The sequence below is a fragment of the Gadus chalcogrammus genome, chromosome 18 (assembly GCF_026213295.1).
Source record: "Gadus chalcogrammus isolate NIFS_2021 chromosome 18, NIFS_Gcha_1.0, whole genome shotgun sequence".
NCBI classification, from domain to species: domain Eukaryota; kingdom Metazoa; phylum Chordata; class Actinopteri; order Gadiformes; family Gadidae; genus Gadus; species Gadus chalcogrammus.
The window spans coordinates 3,990,994-4,012,777 of NC_079429.1; the positions used below are offsets into that span (position 1 = coordinate 3,990,994).

The following is a 21,784-nucleotide window of genomic DNA, read 5'->3' on the forward strand; positions in this document are numbered from 1 at the left end:
AATCATTAAGGTCGATAAGGAATTTTAACTTGGTTTAATAGTTACATTTCTAATCTTTAAAGGCAGTGGACAACTGCCTCTCAACGCTAATTAAAAGTTAATCATGCTATTGAGTTTCATAAATATGTGGTAGCCTATATGTGGTAGCACATAAAACCTAATTAATTGGCCTCATCTGTAGATTAGTCCTCAGCTGTCTGTTTGAAACACACACCAGAATTATTATTATTCTGGGTTGTGTATAGTAGGCTAGTGTACAATAGTGTTGGAGCGTTCTTTAGAGTATAGTGTATATTGTGTTGTACAGTTTTGTATTATAGTTTATCATAGTGTATATATAGTATACAAACTTAACATATATACTCTTAAAATGTGCCCATGATTGTTTTAATAAACTATGAAAACTTTTTTCATCATTTTCAAAAAAGAGATGGAAGTCTTCCCGAAGTGAAACACGAACAATATGGCAGATTCCATATTTGTACATTCATATATTATGGTTATCTAGTCACGTTTTTTTCAAGACATTTAGCTATTTCTTTTTTAAGTTAGGCTTCTCCATTTCCGTGAAGTAAAGCTTTCAGCCACCAGGTGTCACTACTGCCCCAGGTTCTTAGGAGAGATGATGTAGTACAGCTTTGAGCCACCAGATGTCTCTACAGCACCAGGGGCCTGGTCGTAACTGCGCCGGGTCTAGCCATGCGCGGCCATGTGAATGTTCCATGAAATACGCATATCAGCCGCGTTGCTAGGATACCTCGCGCCGACAGCTATTTACAATTTTGCTTGACATGCTGTTGGACACCGGAATAAATATTTCATTCTTTCATTCAATGTCATTCATCAATTGTGTTAATGCATAACAATAAAACACTGCAAACAAATGTAATTAAAATAGGTATTTGTATTGTCTGGTTTACAAGCAGGCATTTAGCCGGGAATGGTTGTTTTTGACAGAAGCAATGCATTAGACATCAAGGAGCTTTGTTTTGGTGTTTTGAGACTGTAGGAGAGATCTGTTTAATGTGTCGGCCTATATAAAACATATACATAACTAAAACAATATTCACAACTGATTAATAAGTTCAGCACGGACTAATCGGCCTGCGATATCTTAAATTGCTCTGGCTGGACGCACGTCTTCCTTGGGGACTGCCGGTGGCTGATGGGGTCTGGGGAGAGGGATTCTCTCGGAGATGCAGATGTTGTGCAGAACAGTGCACGCAGCTATTAGTGTGCAGACCCGATCTGGGTGCATCCGCATCTCCCCACGAAGGCAGTGAAACCCTCCGGATAACCCGACAGACGGTCGATCTGTGAACACTGATCATATCGCCGGCTGTTTTTTGAGATGCCCCGTTTGCATAGAAGCGAAGCGCAATGAAATGTCCAATGGATTGCTTCTGTCCCTAATTACTCTTTCCCGTCTAAATGCCCGCTCGTTGTACATGTATTACACGTGCCATGATTGCGCTGGATGGATCGGATGTAACTGCTATAGAAACAGCCGGGAATCGGGACTCTACGCCTGCCCCTGACCAGGCGTAGGATTTACCCCTGGTCTTAGTGAAAAGAACGCTAAGCCCAGTTGGTGCAACCGGCGTAACGGTTAGGTCGGACTTAGAACGCCAAGTTACGAGACCAGGCGTATTTAAGACCAGGCTTACGCCCAGTTGGCGCAACCCAGCCCAGGTTCTTTGAGATGATGTAGTACAGCTTTGAGCCACCAAATGTCACTACAGCACCAGGTTCTGAGGAGAGACGGTGGATATTCCCATCCCCTGTCCAACCCGTCCACATAAGGGTAATGGGTCCGATCCCGGCGTCTGCACATGACCCCTGACCCCCCCCAGTGCTCCTTAATGTCCTGCATCTAACGGGGAGTCCCTCTGATAAAACCCTTTTCAGAGTTCATAGTTTAAGTCTCTAAGGTCGTTTCCATAGCGATCCATCGCCGGGTCCCGTGGCAGCCAGAGAGCGCCGCGCCTCAGTCAGTCCACTACGACCCCCGCCCCCCCGGTCTCTGTAGGACCGGGGGCGGGTCCCGGAGCGGTCTGTCCCGGGGGGCCGGCCTCCAGACCCAGCAGGCTGCTGCTGGCGTCCCAGAGGCGGCGGGCGGCGTCCGGGTCTAGCGCCTGCGGGGCGGGCTCCGTCTCCGTCAGCACGTCGTAGTAGCGGCCCGTCACGGCCTCCAGCTCGGGGGCCACGGACAGGTACACGCTGGGCTGGGCCCCCAGCGCCGGGCCCTTCACCAGCAGCGAGAAGAACGGACCTAGGAGGAGGGGAGCTTAGCCGGGCCGTTCACGTGACAGGGCTCTACCTTCTATTATAAAATGTTTTGCACCATGAGCCATAACTGCGACCATTATATTGTACTTGTGTTAGCCTTAAGCCTAGCTCAGTCATCATACCATACCACACACCACGCTGGGTAATGAGCTGCATTGAACACAAGAAGATCTATTGAGAACACCAAAACCATATTTCCTGTTATTTTGGTGAAAGTAATGCAAAAGTAATGTAAAAGTAGTGTAATGCCTTACCATTCAAAGACAGTGATATTGTAATGTAACTAATTACTTTGAAATGACAGTAACAAGTAATAAATAATGCATTACTCTTTTGAAGTAACATGCCCAACACTGAAGAGGTCTGAATAGATGAGGAGTATTTAGATAGATAGATAACAGGTATAGATAGATGAGGTATATAGTCAGCATGATGAGAGGTCTGCAGATAGATGCATTGATGAGGGGTATATGGGCAGATGTACTTACTGAGCACAGTGGTGGAGAAGGGCGATTGGTGGAGGCCCGTGTGTCTCCCCAGCTCAGTGGACGCCACCCCAGGGTGCACACAGTTCACCGTCACCCCAGTACCTACACACACACACACACACACACACACACACACACACACACATATATATACAAATAAAAAGTATTTATATCTATATATATCTATATATATATAGATATATATAGATTTGCAACACACTTTAAATGTATAAAACATACACATATATATATATAAATAAATACACATCTTATATATGCATAAATATATAAACACACATATTAACCTGTAGGTAAACACACACAGACACACACTGCCCGGTAGCCCCTTCTGTAACGCCGGCACTAAGCGCTAGGAGGCTAAGCGGTTAGGCGGCTAGCTCTTACCCCGGAGCCGCGCAGCGAGCTCCCTGGTGAACAGGACGTTGGCCAGCTTGCTCTGGCAGTACGCCCGCTTGGTATCAAACTTCTTGCTGTCCCAGTTGAGGTCCTCGAAGTCCATCTGCCCCACGACGTGCGCCAGCGATGACACGTTGATCACCCGGCTGGGGGCGCAGTCCTGCAGCTTCTCCAGCAGGAGGTGGGTCAACAGGAAGTGGCCTATCAAGAGTTGCAGACAGGATGTGATGTCACGCACGTTCCAGGACACGACCACAACAGAACTGGAATGAAATCATTCGTATAGAAAATATCATTTCAGATTGATAACCGATAAACCAGCTCTAAACAGCACCAGAGGCAAGCTCTTGGTCAACCCTGACGTAATATGTGTTTATAAATGTTATAAAGATAAGAACGTATGAAAATAACAAATGTACAACATTACTTCTGCATGATATTACTTCTGCCTCCCCCTTACGCACTTATTGTATGTTGCACGTCCTGGCACTTAAAAACAGTACTCGAGATTGTGTAGCATCTTATCCTGGCTGTCTTTGTTGTACACGGGGAATGGGTTAAACTAGCAATTGTTAATGCTTGGCACTTGGTTCTATGAACATCCTTACTGTACCGACAGCGATATATTGATGTTTCTTCTCCTTCTTCTGACAAATGTACTTATTGTAGGTCGCTTTAGATAAAAGCGTCAGCTTAATGCCCAACATGTAAATGAAATGATTCCCGTTATTTATGGCTGTGGTGTCATGACTTCTCTACGGGACGTTCGTCCACCGCTTCATTCGGCTGGGAGCCGCGGCCGCAACAACCGAGGGACGGTCGGAAGCTTCTAGAAGGGTTCCTCACCGAGATGGTTCACCCCGAACTGCATGTCGAAGCCGTCCTCCGTCTTGCCCGCCGGACAGCGCATCACCCCCGCGTTGTTGATCAGGATGTCGACCCGCCGCTCCTCTGGGGAAACAAACCACCGTCAAGAACCAAACCACACGCGTCAAGAACCAAACCACACGCGTCAAGAACGAAACCACACGCGTCAAGAACCAAACCACACCGGTCAAGAACCAAACCACACCGGTCAAGAACCAAACCACACCCGTCAAGAACCAAACCACACCCGTCAAGAACCAAACCACACTTGTCAAGAACCAAACCACACCCGTCAAGAACCAAACCACACCGGTCAAGAACCAAACCACACTCGTCAAGAACCAAACCACACCCATCAAGAACCAAACCACACCGGTCAAGAACCAAACCACACCGGTCAAGAACCAAACCACACGCGTCAAGAACCAAACCACACGCGTCAAGAACCAAACTCAGCCCACAAGGCCTCCCACCATAGGGGGTCCAAAATACAGACCTCCCTCCACGGGGGGGTCCCAGCAACATTTCCTCCCACCAGCTCAATAGGGGTCACACCCATTAACAGAGAGTTATAGAACGTAACTGTCTGCCCTGGCTGCTTATTGGACCAAGGAGCGTCTCCATTGGTTGACAGTGTTTTATCCTGGCAGGTGAGTGGAGGGCAGCCTGGCTATTGGTTGACAGTGTTCTGTCCTGGCTGCTGATTGGATGGCTGTTCTATTGGTTGAAAGTGTTCTGTCCTGATGACTGGCTATTAGCTGACAGTGTTGTGTCCTGGCAGCTGATTAGCTGACAGTGTTCTGTCCTGGCATCTGATTGGCTGACAGTGTTGTGTCCTGGCAGCTGATTGGCTGACATTGTTGTGTCCTGGCAGCTGATTGGCTGACATTGTTGTGTCCTGGCAGCTGATTGGCTGACCTTGGTTGATGGCCTGGGCGAAGCGGCGTATGGAGCGGACGGAGGCCAGGTCCAGTTCCCGGGCGTAGACGTGGGGGTTCAGGGTCTTCCCCCGGATCTCCCGCGCCGCCGCCTCACACTTCACCAGGTCCCGACATCCCAGAATGATCCGACCCCCTGCCGGCACGGTAACAGCAGAACATGATTGTTAACATTTTGTTTTACAACGGGGTCAGCCCGTGCGAAGAGATTAAAAACAAAAGGGACCAAAGGCTCAGTTAGGGTTCCACGTCGACGCAACGCAAGGACTCCGCAGACGCTTCGACGCACTCGTGACCCTGTTTTGGTTCTGCGTCAGGTTTTAGTGAGCGGACCAATCACAGCCCTTGCTGCTGCGTCGCTTCTACGCAGAGTTATAATTTTTGGGAGGCGCGCGCCCTGGGTCCGCAAGGACGTAATGGGTCCTCAAACCCCCTTGCGTTGCGTCGACGTGGAACCCTAACTAAGCCTTAAGAGAAATGTCTATGTCGGATTAAATGCGACTGCGGACCACACCTCTCTTGGCGAGCTCCTGGGCGGTGGCCTTCCCGATGCCCGTGTTGGCGCCTGTGATTACCACCGTCTTCCCCGGGATGGTTGCCTTGCTGGGGCACGGGCCCCGGGTCACATAGTCCCTGGAGAGGGGCAAACAGCTCAGACCAGCTACACCGCAAACACCGGACCCAGGGGCTAGCTTCTGCTAACGATCCCTGCCTTAACAACACTGTGTCAGTGAGTTAGTGTTGCTCCAATAGATTCGATCCCAGTCAGGAATTAATAAAGTCCTATCTTACTGTTGATATTGAATTGCATGATTCTTGAAGATAAGAGACAATAAGACCACCCCTGATCCGACCCCCTCCCCCCCCACCACACACACACTTTGTATTTATATATATGTGTGTGTACTTTATTTTAAGTGCAAAGTTGTCGGTACTGTTGTTTTAAAATAAGTTGTACAGGAATTAGACAATAATTGCACAAAGCCTTACAACTACAATGCCAATCGTTGTTTTAGTTTGTTATCGCTCTATTTTGTTAATATTATTGATATTTAAGGCGTACATGACTAGTCCTGTTTCCTTTACTTTTGAGTTATGTTTGAACCTTGAAGTTATGTTGGAGGATGTAAGCTACCAGTAACCAGTGTCTTTCATTATACAAAGTACATCAGTGATACTCACTTCAAGAGAACAGCAAACCCCACAGCCGTTCCGAAAGCAGACAACGGTAGGATGTATTTGCTCATTGCGGCCGGTTTACAGTTATAAAATAGACATGAATAAAGTAATGTCAAACATTATGATACAGAGAGACAGTGCTGCAGTCCAGTCAACACAAGGTCACATGGGCCGCGCATGCTGTTGTCGTCACGACATCGAGCCCCGCCAGGTGCATGCTGGGGTTTGTAGTTTTGTTTTAGTGTTTTTTGATATAATCTTAAGCCTTTACATTAACAATGACGATTATGTAACTTAAACCCGACAAACTATCCGGTACCCTACTGATTTAAAATAAATAATTCATAGATTAGATTCTCAAATCATCCCGGGGGAAAATTCGGTTCTAACAACAGCATACAATTGTACAAAATATCAAAAACAAGCAGTATCTTTACTAGTGTAATTTTCATTTGCCTACCAATATGCCGGACATTTATGTGAAATAGGTACTTACAGCAATTCAATTTATTTAAAATTTCATTTACAATTATTAATACAATATTGAATTACTTTCAGAAAGAAAAATACTTACCACACATACTTCTAAAACCCAACAGAATTGAAACTATTTGTCAATACCCCATATTTATTTTCATGACGTGCGAAAAAAAAAGGATCCGGCTTACTGTATTATGCATCCTTAGTAACGCAGTCTCTCAATGTGTGTGTGTGTGTGTGTGTGTGTGTGTGTGTGTGTGTGTGTGTGTGTGTGTGTGTGTGTGTGTGCGTGTGCGTGTGTGTGTGTTTGTGTGCGTGTGCGTGTGCATGTGTGTGTGTGTGTGTGTGTAGGGGGGGGGGGGTCAGTTAACAGGTCAGGTTGATATTATTATATGCACATCTTTGTGCATTTAATAATTGTATATATTTTGTTTATTATTATATATTACGGTCTTTTAGGTTTTATGTCACGGAGAATAACTTTACAAGACTCCCGCAGGAGGAGAAAGTACAAAAGTACAAACTCTAGTTTTGTAGGACATCAAAGTTTGGCTTATCCCGACAAAGACACAAACCAGGACAGCGGAGAATCGAGGCCAGCAGGAGGAGGTACAAGGAGAGAGGGGGGAGGGAGGGAGAGGGGGAGAGGGAGGGAGGGGGGAGAGGGACGGAGGGGTGGAGGGTAGGAGGGATGGAGCAGAGGAGGGAGGGATGTAGAGAGGGATGGGGAGAGGGGGGAGGGGAGGGAGGGTTGGAGGAGAGACTTTTTTGAACAACAAAAAAAAACAAATAACTCAAAACTAGGACATGAGTCTGGAAGAAGAGAGAAGAGGGGGGGTGCTGAGAGGAGGAGAGAACGGAGGGGGGAGAAAAAGGAGAGGGGAGAGAACAGGGGGAGGAGAGAACGGAGGGAGGAGGGACACTCTCAGCCCAACCTCGCAGCAGGAGGACACCTGCGACCTTCATCATGATTTATGAACACCTAAGCCTCCTTACACCTATCCCGTCTGACCCTAAAACCCCAACCCTTATATCTAACCCTAACTCTACCCGCAAACATCCAACCCCCCTTTCCTCTTAACCCAAAATAATAACCCCAAAACCGTCCCTCTGACCTGTCCACTACCCAAATTCACTGGTCCAATATGTGACCTTGGAAGATATGCCTAATAACGTTATCTGTGCCTCACGGACACTTTTCCGAGAGAAGGAAGGCCTAACCCCTAACATCTAACCTGCCCCCTGAAATCGAAAACGACGTATTAATATCGCGGATATAAACTGATGACGTAAGCTGAAAGGGTCGGTATGTGTGTGCTTGGAGTGAGGACAGGGCTCTGGCGCTAGGGATCGACACACGGGGGCCATGCTGTGGTTCAGCCAGCAGGGGGTGCAGTTGAGGTGTGTGACGGACGCACGGTGGGGCTGGAGGTGTGCGGCGTGTCCACGATCATCGGAGTGAGAAACATTAAGCGCAGAAATGAACCCAAGTCTGTCGGGAGAAACGGACCAAAACAAAGATTGAAGATAGTCTCGAACGAGCGTGAGAGGTACCCCGGACTTCTGCAAATGAATCCTAGGAGTGAATCCTTGTTGAATTAATGCATGCAGGCCGGGGTGCCATGAATGGATGAGCCCGTGGTCATGTGGAGCTGATCTGGGTCAGCTCACCCTCCCCGCCCCCCTCCAGGTTGAGACGTTGGTCGCCACGAGGAACAAAAGCGTCCGGTTCGGTCCGTCGCTGCTCAGGGCTTCACTATGATGATCACCTGATAGCATCTGATGATTAATAAATATAAATACTAAGCAGGTCAGCAACGAGCAGGAGGAGGAGGATTTACGCGCGGGGAACATCATGTCTTCATGCGGGCTCCCGCCAGCGCTCCTCGCTGCGAACAAAAGGAGGATTTTACACAGGAACCTTCAGCCGAACGACGAGCGCATGGAAACAAAGGCTGCTCTGATCCGTTAGAGATCTCTCTTCGGAGATCTCTCTTCAGGCTCTGAGTGTATACGCTGCGTTCGCTTTGTTTTAAAACAAGGTGTTGAATTCATCGCGTTCGGAGCCGGAGCGTTTTAATCTCCATCCTCGGTTGCCTGGAGACGCGGCGGATGCAGGACCATGCAGGGGAGCGACAGGTCGCTGGCAGGTGAGCCCCCTCCGTCCCAGATCGCAGCGGGACTGGGAGTCCCCTGCTAAGACACACATCACTTTCGCTTATAAACCATGATTTGAAGACCTCACACGCACTATGACCAGCCTGGCTATGTGTGAGGTTCGCTATATTTGTCACACAAAGTGGACTTTAAAGAAAGTATCACGTGGATGCAGCCTCTTAAAAGTCGTTTACAATATTTGTCAAATGTGTATTAAAATGGAGCAATAACTCGCGGAACTGAATCAATGATAAAGCAAATCATGAATTGTACATACCAGAGTTATATTTGTGTAAACTATGTCAGGTTGTGTGTTGCATCCAACCCAATATCAACCCGAACACGCTGGGAACCTCTGCCAGAGGACCTGAAACAGATACGGGCCGGAACCGGTGTCCCCACGGAGGCTGTTGGGTCACTGTCTGAGGGTTCAAACATGCTAACGATCTGGGAGTTTCATGAGAGCTGCATGTTTTCATGAGGCAGCTCATGCGGCACACTCAACGGTCACTATGAGGTCAGTCTGGTTATTTAGATTTCATTCATGATGGCTAATTGATAAAAGAATAGGCCTGATGATGATAAGGATAATTGTAAAATAATACTTTATATTACTATTTGTATGATAACAATAATAATAATAACATACAAAAATAACCACAACACATATAAATACAATTAAACAAATTTGAATAATATTAAAAACAAACAAAAAATAACTATACAACAATAAATAATAATTCCTTGTATAATAACATCATAAAAATAGCTTAAATGTATAAGGCCTACTAATAACAGTAATAGTATGGGTTTATAATTTACAGGTAACAGTCTGAGGCTGTGATCAGGTCTTTCATTTTGTTTCAGATAATAGTCTGAGCCTTGTGCTGTTTGATGGAAATAGTCTTCTGAGGTGTGAAGGAGTCTGTCTTCTGTAGCTTGTCTTCTCTGTAGTGTGTATTAGTCTGAGTCTTGTGTTTTGTAATAGTCTGAGTCATCTGTATTTTGCAATAGTCTGAGTCTTGTGTGTTGTTTAAGAGTCTTCGACAGCTTGTGTTGGTAGAATCCAACCAATTCATAGTCTGTCTCTCTGTAATGTGTTTGAACGAGTGGTCTTTAGAAAGCGATACAGAAGCTGTTCGAAAGAGGCTTTCAAACACAACAGATAACATCTCAGACGTCGTCTCACATGCACTGCTCTTAACCATGGCAACACACTCAGAGGATTCCGGTTCCAAACACACGCTCTGGCTTGAAAACAGCATAAAGCGTTGTTTGTATTGCCTTGCTTTTCACCCAACTTCCGATCCCCACAGTCGTAATAGCTCCTATTCAAGGAAAGCACATAAAGCCAATTCACCAAAGCAGTGTTGTTAACTCCTCTCCCAAATCCATCCCCACATCACAGGACAGAGATGAGCTCTGGAAGCTGGTTCAAACGGTGTTGGAGACCACAACTGAGGACCAGAATAGTCTTTATAAATATTAAACAAGTCTACGTTGTGTCCAACCTCCCCACACACACGCACACACACTCACACAAACACAGACACACACACACACACACGCACACACGTTTACCCGCACAAACAGGCCTGCACACACAAACACAAATACTCACAGGAGCACACACGTAGAAACACAGACACAGACACCCACAAACACACGTACAAACAGGCATGCTCACACACAAATACACATAGGAGCAGACACATAGACACATGCATACGCATAGGGGTGCAGACAGACACGCACACACACACATCCACACAGACACCCAGTCACACACACACACACACACACAGATACACAGACATCCCCGAAAACACACACACACACAGATACCACACACACACACACACACACACACACACACACCCACAGACACCCTCACATACACTCACAGACACACACACCCACACACCCAGGCACAGCTAGTGCGTCTGTCAGCACACATGACGTGACATTCAGGTCACCTGTCATACACATTGTGCGCCAAGATCCCAAAATAAACACACTGGTCCCAGTTATCCAGAGCTGGGGAAGAACTGGCTCAGAGCATTGAAGTTCACCTGGTGTGTCGTTGTGTTGGCATCTCCTCTAGTGTTCACTAGATACCACATCTCTATGGTAGAGAGAGAAGGAAGGAGAGAGAGAGAGAGAGAGAGAGAGAGAGAGAGAGAGAGAGAGAGAGAGAGAGAGAGAGAGAGAGAGAGAGAGAGACTGAGAGAGAGAGAGAGAGAGACTGAGAGAGAGAGAGAGAGAGAGAGAGAGAGAGAGAGAGAGAGGGAGAGAGAGAGGGGGGTAGGCAGATAGGGATGGAGAGAGAAAGCGAGAGAGAGAGTGAAAGAGAGAGGGAGGGGGGGTCACATGGAACAGCCACATGGAGGGCACTATCAGCCAATCACAGCTCAGATTGACGATAACAAACCACTGTTTTACTGGAAGGTATATTTATATCAGCTGAGGAGCGTCCCCTTCATCACTAATAACCTCACCTGATTCACCCCTAAGACAGACAGACAGACAGACAGACAGACAGGCCGTGAATCAGCAGCACCCAATTTGAGGCTGTACTCCCTGATGGACTCTGTGTGTGTGTGTGTGTGTGTGTGTGTGTGTGTGTGTGTGTGTGTGTGTGTGTGTGTGTGTGTGTGTGTGTGTGTGTGTGTGTGTGTGTGTGTGTGTGTGTGTGTGTGTGTGTGTGTGTGTGTGTGTGTGTGTGTGTGTGAGAGAGCCAGACAGGTCAGCCTGAGGTCATTGAACAACACTCGGTCCCCAACTATAACGACCCTCAGCCCTGAGAGTGAGCGGTAGGATGTTCATTAGAGAGAGAGAGAGAGAGAGAGAGAGAGAGAGAGTGCGACAGAGAGAGCGGGAGAGAGCCACACACAGACAGAGAGAGAGGCTAGAGAGTGGCGTGCGAGGGGGAGAGATGGAGAGTAGAGGGATGAGAGTCAAAGCGAGAGAAGAGGACACGAACAAGGCCATTCTACTCGTTCTCCTCTGATAGACTGTTACGCTTAAGGGTTGATAAGATATGATGCACTTTATTAACGAGCTGTGCCTTCACCGAAAAAGAGGGAATATTTAATCTTGGTACAATTCGAAAATGGTCGTAGAATCAAACCTCTCTTGTCCAACGGGCCGGAGAGGAGAGGCGATAACAGAGAGGAAATTATCAAGAATGGTTACTCACAGTATGATGGAAAGACTGTTGTATGATAGTGTCAGTGACTTTTGTACTACAGCATCAGTTACTGTTGGGCTACAGTGTGAGTGACTGTTGTGCTACAGAATCAGTGACTGTTGTGCTACAGAATCAGTGACTGTTGTGCTACAGAATCAGTGACTGTTGTGCTACAGAATCAGTAACTGTTGTGCTACAGAATCAGTGACCTCCCTGGGTGTCTGTAGAACCATGAGTCTGTATGAACCGGGTCTCTCCTGCTGTTGCTGACTAACAGGCTGCTGGCACCAAACCCCCAGTTCAGCAGCGCCTCTTAGCAACACACACAAAGGGAGACACAGGACGCTCAGCGGGATTCATCCTCACAGGCAGAGCGAGTGACTGCGGGTGTTAATGGGTGACTACATAAATGGGTGAATTTGTGTAAATTAACGGGTGAATGTGTGAATGTTTGTAAATGGGTGAATGAATGTATGTGAATGCGCAAGGGAATGTGTGTAAATGAAAAGGTGAATGTATGTGAATGCGCGAGGGAATGTGTGTAAATGAAAGGGTGAATGTGTGTAAATGAAAGGGTGAATGTGTGTGAATGAAAGGGTGAGTGTGTGTAAATGAACGGGTGAATGTGTGTAAATTATCGAGTGAATGTGTGTAAATGGGCGAGTGAAAGTGGGCAAATGAACGGGTGATTGTGTGTCAATGAACGAGTGAATGTGTATGAATGCTTGTGTCAGAGGATGCCAGCCTCCCCTAGTCTCTCAGCGGTATTGTTCCAAATCCAGGCACCTCTCCGTGAGTCACGCTACCTCGTCGTCTCGGTCCTCGTCTTGTATCCGTCGGCCGTTCCGACCATCGATCTCCACTGCCCGCTCGGCTATGAACGGAGATGGTTACCATGGTGATGAGCGTTTTGCCGTTATCATAAAGGAAAGCTGTTTGCCTCAGTATCGATGTGTTAGCGTCCCCTCCCTCCTCAGGCGCCTCCAGGCGTTTACCTTCACACCACTTCTACCTCCAGCCTCCGATCCAAGGCACACAGACGCTTTCGGCCACCGGTCTCAGGATTCATGCATCAATTCATCTCAACACACAGGAGGAAAGAGACGTTTATATGTTGACTGCTTCCAATGTCGTGTTGGTCATACAACAGAATGATTTATTGCGTGTTTGGTGAATAATATAGAACGTACAAAAATTAATCGCATGCTAAATCGCAATAGTGGTCGAAATATTCGCAATTCGATTATTTCCCTAAATCGTTCAGCCCTACTCAGAATACATTATCAAATATTAAGTTCAGTTAATGGTTTAGGTGTTGGGTTAGAGACGGTTCCTTTTAGGGATCAGTTTTAAGTTTAGTATTATATTAAAACAGATGGTTAAGTTAAGATGTAAGGTTATGTGTAATATACGAATGCTCCTCTCCACAGTAGGATTATTCCTCAGTGTGTGGGTCTTTCTGTTGTGGTACGTTGTTATGAGCAGGTGGGCTAGCGGTGTTGTTGCTAGGCTCAAACTGGGCGTAAAATGACCTCAGGTCAGCAGTGAGGGATGTGCTGGAGCTCAAGGTGTTGGGGACTGCCCACGCCATCAAGATGAGAACGCACTTTATGAGTCCCAGACGGGAAAGGACCAGGAAAACCACAGGCTGTATGAATTAAAATAAGTTATTACGATCATAAACAAACAGACCACATAGCGCCCTCCTCTGAAAACCCACACACCTCCCTAGATACCTTCACAGGGATGGTCAAACTTTACCAAACTTCCAGCGCGAGGAACCAGAGCCCCCTTGAAGCATCAGGTATGACCGGCTGCACGGGCAAGAGAGGCCAGCACTCATCATGATCCCAGGTTCTACAGTGATGTTCTGAGGGGAGGATCTTCAGAGTGGTTCTACGGCGTGGCTGACGATGGGGCTCCGTCTTGAACACAAGAGAGGGATATGATGTGATACCCTTAATAACCCAGGCTGGGACGTGAGAGAGACTTTTTCCACTTACAGTACGATCGAAAGGCTGTTGTGCTACCCTGAGTCGATATGACTCCTGCTGTCGCCGACTAACAGGCTGCTGGCACCAAACCCTCGGTTCAGCAGCGCCTCTGAGCCACACATGGGAGTGAACCCTTGAATGTGTGTCAATTTGTGTGTGAAAGGATTACTGTTTGTGTGTGATTAGTCTCATGTGTTGAAAGGGGCGAGTGAGTGTATGAATGTGTGCATATCCTTGGATGATTGTGTTGCTGTGTGTGAATGGGTGAATGCTGATGTCAATTAGTAAATGTGTATGAATGAGTAAATGAGCGTTGGCTTAAATGAGTGAGTGAGTGAGCCACAGTATATGTAAACGGATGAGTGTGTGTGAGAGGATGTGTGTGAACGGGTGAACGCGAATGCATTGATCATCAGAGTGTCTCCTGGATCCCCGGGGTGGTCAGAGTGCTTCATCTCATCCGTACCGTCTCCCCCCCTTCGTCTTCACCGTAGTCTTCCTCCATAGCTTCCTGCTGTCCCGACGGCGCTCCCATCCCGCTCGTGCACGTCACGCCATCGATCCGCTAAGAGTGCACGTGCCACACCCTCGTCTTTCACTCCACACTCTGCATCCCCTCCCCCCCCCCCCCCCCCCTCCCCCCACTGAGCTGAAGCCCTCCCCTCTGATTGGCTGCCAGAGCCAGAAGCACCAGCAATGGCGACGAGATGTCAGAAGCCATTAGCGGGCTCCCATCTCCGGGAGGATTATGTGATGATTGGATTAGCAGAGAGGAGGCGGGTCTTGTTGGGTCATGTGACACCAGGGACCGATCCTGAGTCCCTGCACGTAAACAAACGTTCAGCGGACGTATATATTATGCAAAAGCACCCGCGCGCACGCACGCACACATACAGACAGACAGACAGACAGACAGACACACACACACACTGACACACACACACACACTCACACACACTCGCACTGAGACACACTCACTCCCTCCCTCACTCACTCTCTCACTCATTCACTCACTCACTCACTCGCTCTCACACACACATATACACACACACACACACACACTCAAACTCACACAGAGACACACTCACTCACTCTCTCACTCACACACACACTCACACATACACACACTCCCTCCCTCACTCACTCTCACACACACACCCACACTGAGACACACTCACTCCCTCCCTCACTCACTCACTCTCACACACACACACACACACACACACACACACACACACACACACACACACACACACACACACACACACACACACACACACACACACACACACACACACACACACACACACACACACACACACACACAAATCCAAAGAGGGACTCACACTGGGGCCGTGTCCTGCTGTTACCGGCCTTCCTCTCACCCTCCTCCTCCTCCTCCTCCTCCTCTTCCTCTCCTCCTCAGTCTGCCTCACAGCCTCAAGGCCGGCCTGTCCCTCTCTCCGTCGGGACCGGGCCGCGTGGCTAGCGGGGGGGGCTCCTCGCCCACCGCCAAGATGGCGTTCTGCGGCGGGGGGGGCGGAGTCCCGACGGAGGACATGCAGGCGCTCGCCATCAGCTCGCTGTCGGCCGCCGACGTGGCGCAGCGCTACGAGCACCTCCGCGAGCTGGGGAAGGGCACCTACGGCAAGGTGGACCTGATGGCCCACCGCACACAAGGTACACAACACAACGCACAACACAACGCACAACACCTACGGCAAGGTGGACCTGATGGCCCACCGCACACAAGGTACACAACACAACGCACAACACAACGCACAACACCTACGGCAAGGTGGACCTGATGGCCCACCGGACACAAGGTACACAACACAACGCACAACGCACAACACAACACAACGCAAAACACAAACACACAACACCTACGGTAAGGTGGACCTGATGGCCCATCGCACACGAGGTCAGACCCACAACACACACACAACTACACAACACACGACACAAGGTCAGACCCCCAGAACCCAAACACATACACACAAACACACACGGACACATGAGTCTGTGTGTGTGTCTGTATCTGTGCGTGTGTGTCTACATGGGAGCATATGTATTTGTGTGTGTGTATATGTGGGTGTGACTGTGTGTGTGTGTGTGTGTGTGTGACTCCATGTGTGTGTGTGTGTGTGTTTGTGTGACTGTGTGACTGCGTGTCTGTGTGTGCGTGTACTCCACGATCCCCTCGCCTGTGGCGCTGGATTCAGACTTCAATCAAACTCTAATTCTCCGTGTGCCAGACAGTTTAGATTTAATGAAGAACACCAGTCCAGGTTAACGAGCCCCGAAGGCCCGGGAGTAGAGCACGTTAAATACGTCTCAACGCATCCGGAACACCGTGTCAGAGCCCGCCAGACCCCCCCGTGACCCGGCCCGCTCTGTGTGTGTCTCTGTGTCTGTGGTGTGTGTGTGTGTGTGTGTGTGTGTGGGTGTGTGTGTGTCTGTGTGTGTCTGTGTGTGCGTGTCTGTGTGTGTGTGTGTGTGTGTGTGTGTCTCTTTGTGTCCGTGTTTGGGTGTCTGTGTGTGTGTCTGTGTGTGCCTGTGTGTGTCTGTGTGTCTGCTTGTGTCTGTGTGTGTCTGTGTATTGGGCTCTGACCATGTGTCGTGTGTTTGTGTGTCTCTGCGTTGGTCTGCGTGCGTGCGTGGCTCCGCCCCTCCCAGGCACCAAGATGGCGCTGAAGTTCGTGACGAAGAGCAAGACGAAGCTGAAGAGCTTCCTGCGGGAGTACAGCCTCACCGCCTCGCTCAGCTGCAGCCCCTTCATCGTCACGGTGACCGACGTGCTCTTCGAGACCGAGGACTGCTACGTGTTCGGCCAGGAGTACGCCCCCGCCGGGGACCTGTTCGACATCATCCCCCCCCAGGTACACCCCCCCCCCCTCCCGACCCCCCTGTCCGGTAAGAGGCCGTTACCACGGCGACCTCGTACCAGGGCGCCGTCGTCTGATGATGTGTCACGAGTCGTCACACCGCGCCTCATCGAGTGTGACCTCATCCCTCTACTGAGGGGGGGGGGTTGGAGGGGTACCCCAGGGCTGGGGGGGTACTCCTAGCTGGGGGCCGGTCTCACCATGAACAGGCATGGGCCGAGTAGGGCTGTTGGACTCCTAGCAGAGAGGTGCCCGGGTTCGATCCCTGATGACGTCCCCCGCTCCCTGCCTGCTCCTTAATGACCTCTAGTAGTTTGGGATAGAAGCCGTGACTAAACCACAAACAACCACTAGACAGGACCTCCAGCGGCGTGAGCTCTGGTCGGTGCATCAAGGTCAGGCTAGAGGACGCATGGAGGACAGAGGCTGGAGCTCCAGAGCGTGGGGGGTTATCTAACAGGCACCCCAGGGAGAGCAGCCTGTCCTCTGGGGAGACCATGGCTTCCCCTTGGCGTGTGCAGAGGAAATCTGGGACACGCTTCAGCATCAAAAACACACAAGGGGCCACATGCAGGGGCCCCGTGGCTCGGCTGCACACAGTAATCCACATTACCATTTTATCTTTACTCTGCTTTTCTCTCTGTGTCTCTGTGTCTGTCCTCTCCTTCTGTCTTGCCTCCCTCCACCCTCTCCCCCTCCTCCCTCCTCCTGCCCCCTCCCTCCCTCCCCCTTCCCCCTCTCCTCCCTTCCCTCCCCTCCCCCTCCTCCCACCACCCTCCCTCCCCCTCCCCTCCCTCTCTCCTCCTCTCCCTCACTTCCCTCTCCTCCCCCTCCTCCCACAACCCTCCCCTCCTCTCCCTCCCCTCCCTCTCTCCTCCTCTCCCTCCCCTCCCTCTCTTCCCTCCTCCCTTCCTCCTTCCCTCCCTCCCCTCCCTCTCTCATCCTCTCCCTCCCTCCTCCCCTCCCTCTCCCCTCCTCCCTCCCTCCTTCCCTCTCCCTCCTTCCCTCCCTCCTCCACCCTCCCTCCCCCTTTCCCCCCTCCCTCCCTCCCCCCCCCCCCTCCAGGTGGGTCTCCCGGAGGAGATGGTGAAGCGGTGCATGCAGCAGCTGGGTCTGGCGCTGGACTTCATGCACGCCAAGGGCCTGGTGCACCGCGACGTCAAGCCCGAGAACGTGCTGCTGTTCGACCGCGAGTGCCGGCGCGTGAAGCTGGCCGACTTCGGCATGACGCGGCGGGCGGGCTGCCGGGTGAAGCGGGTCAGCGGCACCATCCCCTACACGGCGCCCGAGGTCTGCGCCGCCGGCCGCGCCGAGGGCTTCCTGGTCACCACGGCGCTGGACGTGTGGGCCTTCGGCGTGCTCGTCTTCTGCATGCTCACCGGGAACTTCCCCTGGGAGGCGGCCGCGCCCGCCGACGCCTTCTACGAGGAGTTCCGGCGCTGGCAGAAGGCGGGCTGCCCCGCCGGGACCTACCCGTCCCAGTGGCGGCGCTTCACCGACGACGCCCTGCGCATGTTCCGCCGGCTGCTGGCGGCCGAGCCGGGCGAGCGCTGCGGCGTGAAGGACGTCTTCTGCTTCATCAAGTACGCGCTGCTGAGCGAGCTGCGGCGCCGCGCCTCCTGCCGCGGCAAGAGGGGCGAGCGGGCCGGCTCGCTGGGGGCGTGTCCCGGCGGCGGGGGGGGCGGGGCCTGCGGGCCGCCCGCCGTCTCCTCGTTCTCGTCGGCGTCGGCCTCGTCGTCTTCGTCGGCGTCCCGCTCCGGCCACAGACACCCGGAGCCGTCCCCCCCGCCCCCGGCGCCCCCCCCGGGGGGGCCCTGCCTGCGGCCGGCGCCGCTGAAGCGCACCGTGCTGTCGGACCCCCTGTCCCCCCGCGACGAGAGCCCCTCCCCCGGCCGCGACAAGAGCAAGAGCCAGCTGCTGATGGCAACCGCCATCGAGATCTGCGTGTAGCCGGGGCGGGGGGGATGGGGGGGATGGGGGGGGGGGGGGGGGGTTGGGGGTGGGGGGGTTGGGGTTACGTTGGGGGTGTCCCCGGCAAGAATAGGACCGACCGCGATCCTGGACACTTCCTGGTCCTCCAGAGGCAGTCGACACACAAACTGGGGGAAGCTTCCCTTCACTGCTATCTTCGAGGAGAGGAACTAGACCCTCATAGACTAGACCCCCATGGACTAGACCCCCATGGACTAGACCCCCATGGAGTACAACTCCAAGAACTAGACCAATTATCTCTAGAGCCCCATGAGAAGGCCTCCATGCAGGAAAACCTCCAGGATCTCAGGTCCAAAACCTCTCACACATATGCACCCACGAGCATATATACACACAATAATGCACGCAGACATAAACACAAACACACACATGTACATGTATACACACATGTAAACAAACAGATGTATAAATAAGGTCCACCATAAATGATACATATATATATATATATATATATATATATGTTTAAAAAAATTATAGAGTCCACACGTACATGCAGTATATGAAGTGTTTTGACTGCCGCAGCAACAGAAGTCCTGAGGGAGCGAGCGATCGAGCAGCGCTTAGACTGGAGAGAACGAGAAGAAAGCATCCACAGAGAAACTCCTCAAGTCATGTAGCAGTTGTTGCGTGTTCCTCGGTGTCTGAAGGACATCCTCTCAGGACATCTCAGCAGGTCACTTCCTGGGGGTGGGGGGGGGGGGGGGGGACCTCCTACCTGGAGGTATTACAAAAGGACATCTATCACCACGGACATATTTAACGGACTAGAGTTGTATCTGTTTGTTTTAGAACTAGCCTCAGTGAAATGAACGTAGCATTTAGTAGAGAAAATACAGAGTCTAAGTCCGTCTGCTTCTGTCCAAACTAAGAGAACAACAAGTAGTGTGATTATTTTATACTTCCTGTGTATGCGTCTGTGTGTGCATGCATGTGCGTGTGTACATGCACGTTCGTGTGTGCACGTGTGTGCATGTGTGTGTGTGAGTGCGTGTGGACGAATGTGAGCGAGTGCGAGCCGCCTCCTAAAGCACAAGCTGTTTTGTAAGGCACGGGTCGGAGCAGCACTTTGTAAATACGTTGTGCATCGTCAGGTAGTTCCGCTGCATCGCGCCCAACCTTTTATACGAAGACCCTCCTTAAGGCTGTCCCCAGGGTTAGGGTCAGCGGGGGACAAACTGTATGTAGCAAAACGATGAAGATGTATAGTTTATTAAGTCGATAAATAGGACGTGATATGTATACAAGATAAGATTATTCGATGTACAGTACAGTAGCAGATACGTGCGCTCTTTGAAGTCCACACTCACCTGTGTCCTGGTGTCACACCTCCTTCCATCTCTCTGGGTGCTGCCTGCTCCGTCGATACCTCCTGCCTGCTCTTCTGTCAATAAAGATATTAATTCAAGCTGGAGGCCAATTCTGGGTCGATCACAGACAGCCGGGCTCAGTTCCCCAAGATACAGAGACAATATATACAAGATCTAAGACGTAGGGTTATATAGGTAAACATTCAAAATAGTTTCTGAATACATGGCTTTGTATGTATTGGCCTTCTGAATCCTTTCTGTGTGCGTGGCAGTAAATGTGGGGGTCACGCACCACGTCCCCACCAGGTGGAGGTGGTGTGTGTATGAAGTCCCCACAAGGTGGGTGTGTGTGTGTGTGTGAGGTCCCAACAAGGTGTGTGTGTGTGTATGAAGTCCCCACAAGGTGGGTGTGTGTGTGTGTGTGTGTGAAGTCCCCACAAGGCGGGGGTGTGTATGTGAAGTCCCCACAAGGTGGGGGTGTGTGTGCGAGGTCCCCACAAGGTGGGGGCGTGTGTGTGAGGTCCCCACAAGGTGGGGGCGTGTGTGTGAAGTCCCCACAAGGTGGGGGTGTGTGTGTGAGGTCCCCACATGATGGAGGTGGGGTTGGGGCGGTGTGGGGGCAGTCTGGACGGAGAGGATGTCTGCAGAGAGCTGGTGTCTCAGGGTGTGTGTGGTCGGGACGGTGGCTCGGGTTCAGGGTCAGTACCGGGTCCAGAAGGTGCGGTGTGTTCTGACCGTCCGGACGTCTCCCTGGCTGCTCACGGTTCCATTTCCTCCAATGCTCCTTCTACTGTTACACCAGACAGGAAGGGGGGGTGGGGGTTGTGGTTGTGTGTGCGCCTGTTTTTATGTCTGCATCGCTTAATACATGTACATGTGAGTATGTGTTAACACGTGTGTGTGTGTGTGTGTGTGCGTGTCTATATATAAGTGTGTGTGCGCTGTATGTAAGTGTGTGTGTGTGCGTGTGTTTGTGTGTGTGCATGTATGCGTGTATCGGTGTGTTTGCGTGCATCAGTGTGCGTTTGGATCTATGTGTGTGTGTTTGTGTTTGTGTGAGAGACCGCTCCGTTTGTCCCTCCGAACCCCAGGCGACGGTATATCTATTTGTCGCCATAGTGACGGTAGCCGTGCCGCTCAGGCTGGGCTCTTGACAGACCCCCCCCCCCCCCCCCCCCCTCCACCTCTCACTCTCTCCTCCCGGGGATCGAACCCCAACCTCCATCAGGGCTGCTAAACGAGCACAGATTGAACTCCCTGCTCCAGACTCACATCAGACAGACAATCTGATGCTCCGTATCGATCAGGACGAGTCAGCTCAGTACTTCACATTCCAGAAGTATTATTATTTTTCATATAATCATCAAAACATATTTCACAGTTGACAGGCTTTGCACAGGTTCCCTTCCTCGAGGCTCAAAGAACGCGAGGCTTGAGATCCCTGCGTTTGACCGTGGGTAATATCCATCCGGGAACATTGAAACCATCTTCTGCAAACACGCATGTCAGAACGTTTTTATCCACTGCTCGATCCTGGCTCGAAGACGAGGCACACTTCCACTCTGTTAATAACGTGATAGTGTTTCGTGATAACTTCG

The 21,784-nt window shown here is 50.6% G+C and overlaps 3 protein-coding genes across 3 annotated transcripts in view; 2 read left to right on the forward strand and 1 right to left on the reverse strand.

The window, feature by feature from the left end:
• Positions 1 to 21,784, forward strand: part of LOC130371669 (uncharacterized) — a 201,418-nt gene that overhangs the window by 129,609 nt on the left and 50,025 nt on the right. The gene's annotated exons all lie outside the window — the stretch shown is intronic.
• LOC130371673 (retinol dehydrogenase 13-like) lies at positions 294 to 6,343 on the reverse strand. Its single transcript, XM_056577527.1, has 7 exons — positions 6,182 to 6,343; positions 5,514 to 5,632; positions 4,980 to 5,135; positions 4,041 to 4,145; positions 3,183 to 3,395; positions 2,778 to 2,879; positions 294 to 2,272 (listed from the first exon to the last, which is right to left on the reverse strand). Exons 1-7 carry the CDS (start codon positions 6,244 to 6,246, stop codon positions 1,992 to 1,994), a joined length of 1,041 nt encoding a protein of 346 aa, XP_056433502.1. The 5' UTR covers positions 6,247 to 6,343; the 3' UTR covers positions 294 to 1,991.
• On the forward strand, positions 8,411 to 18,837 carry LOC130371670 (serine/threonine-protein kinase SBK1-like). The gene is made up of 4 exons (XM_056577524.1): positions 8,411 to 8,808; positions 15,426 to 15,679; positions 16,679 to 16,881; positions 17,953 to 18,837. Exons 1-4 carry the CDS (start codon positions 8,771 to 8,773, stop codon positions 18,835 to 18,837), a joined length of 1,380 nt encoding a protein of 459 aa, XP_056433499.1. The 5' UTR covers positions 8,411 to 8,770.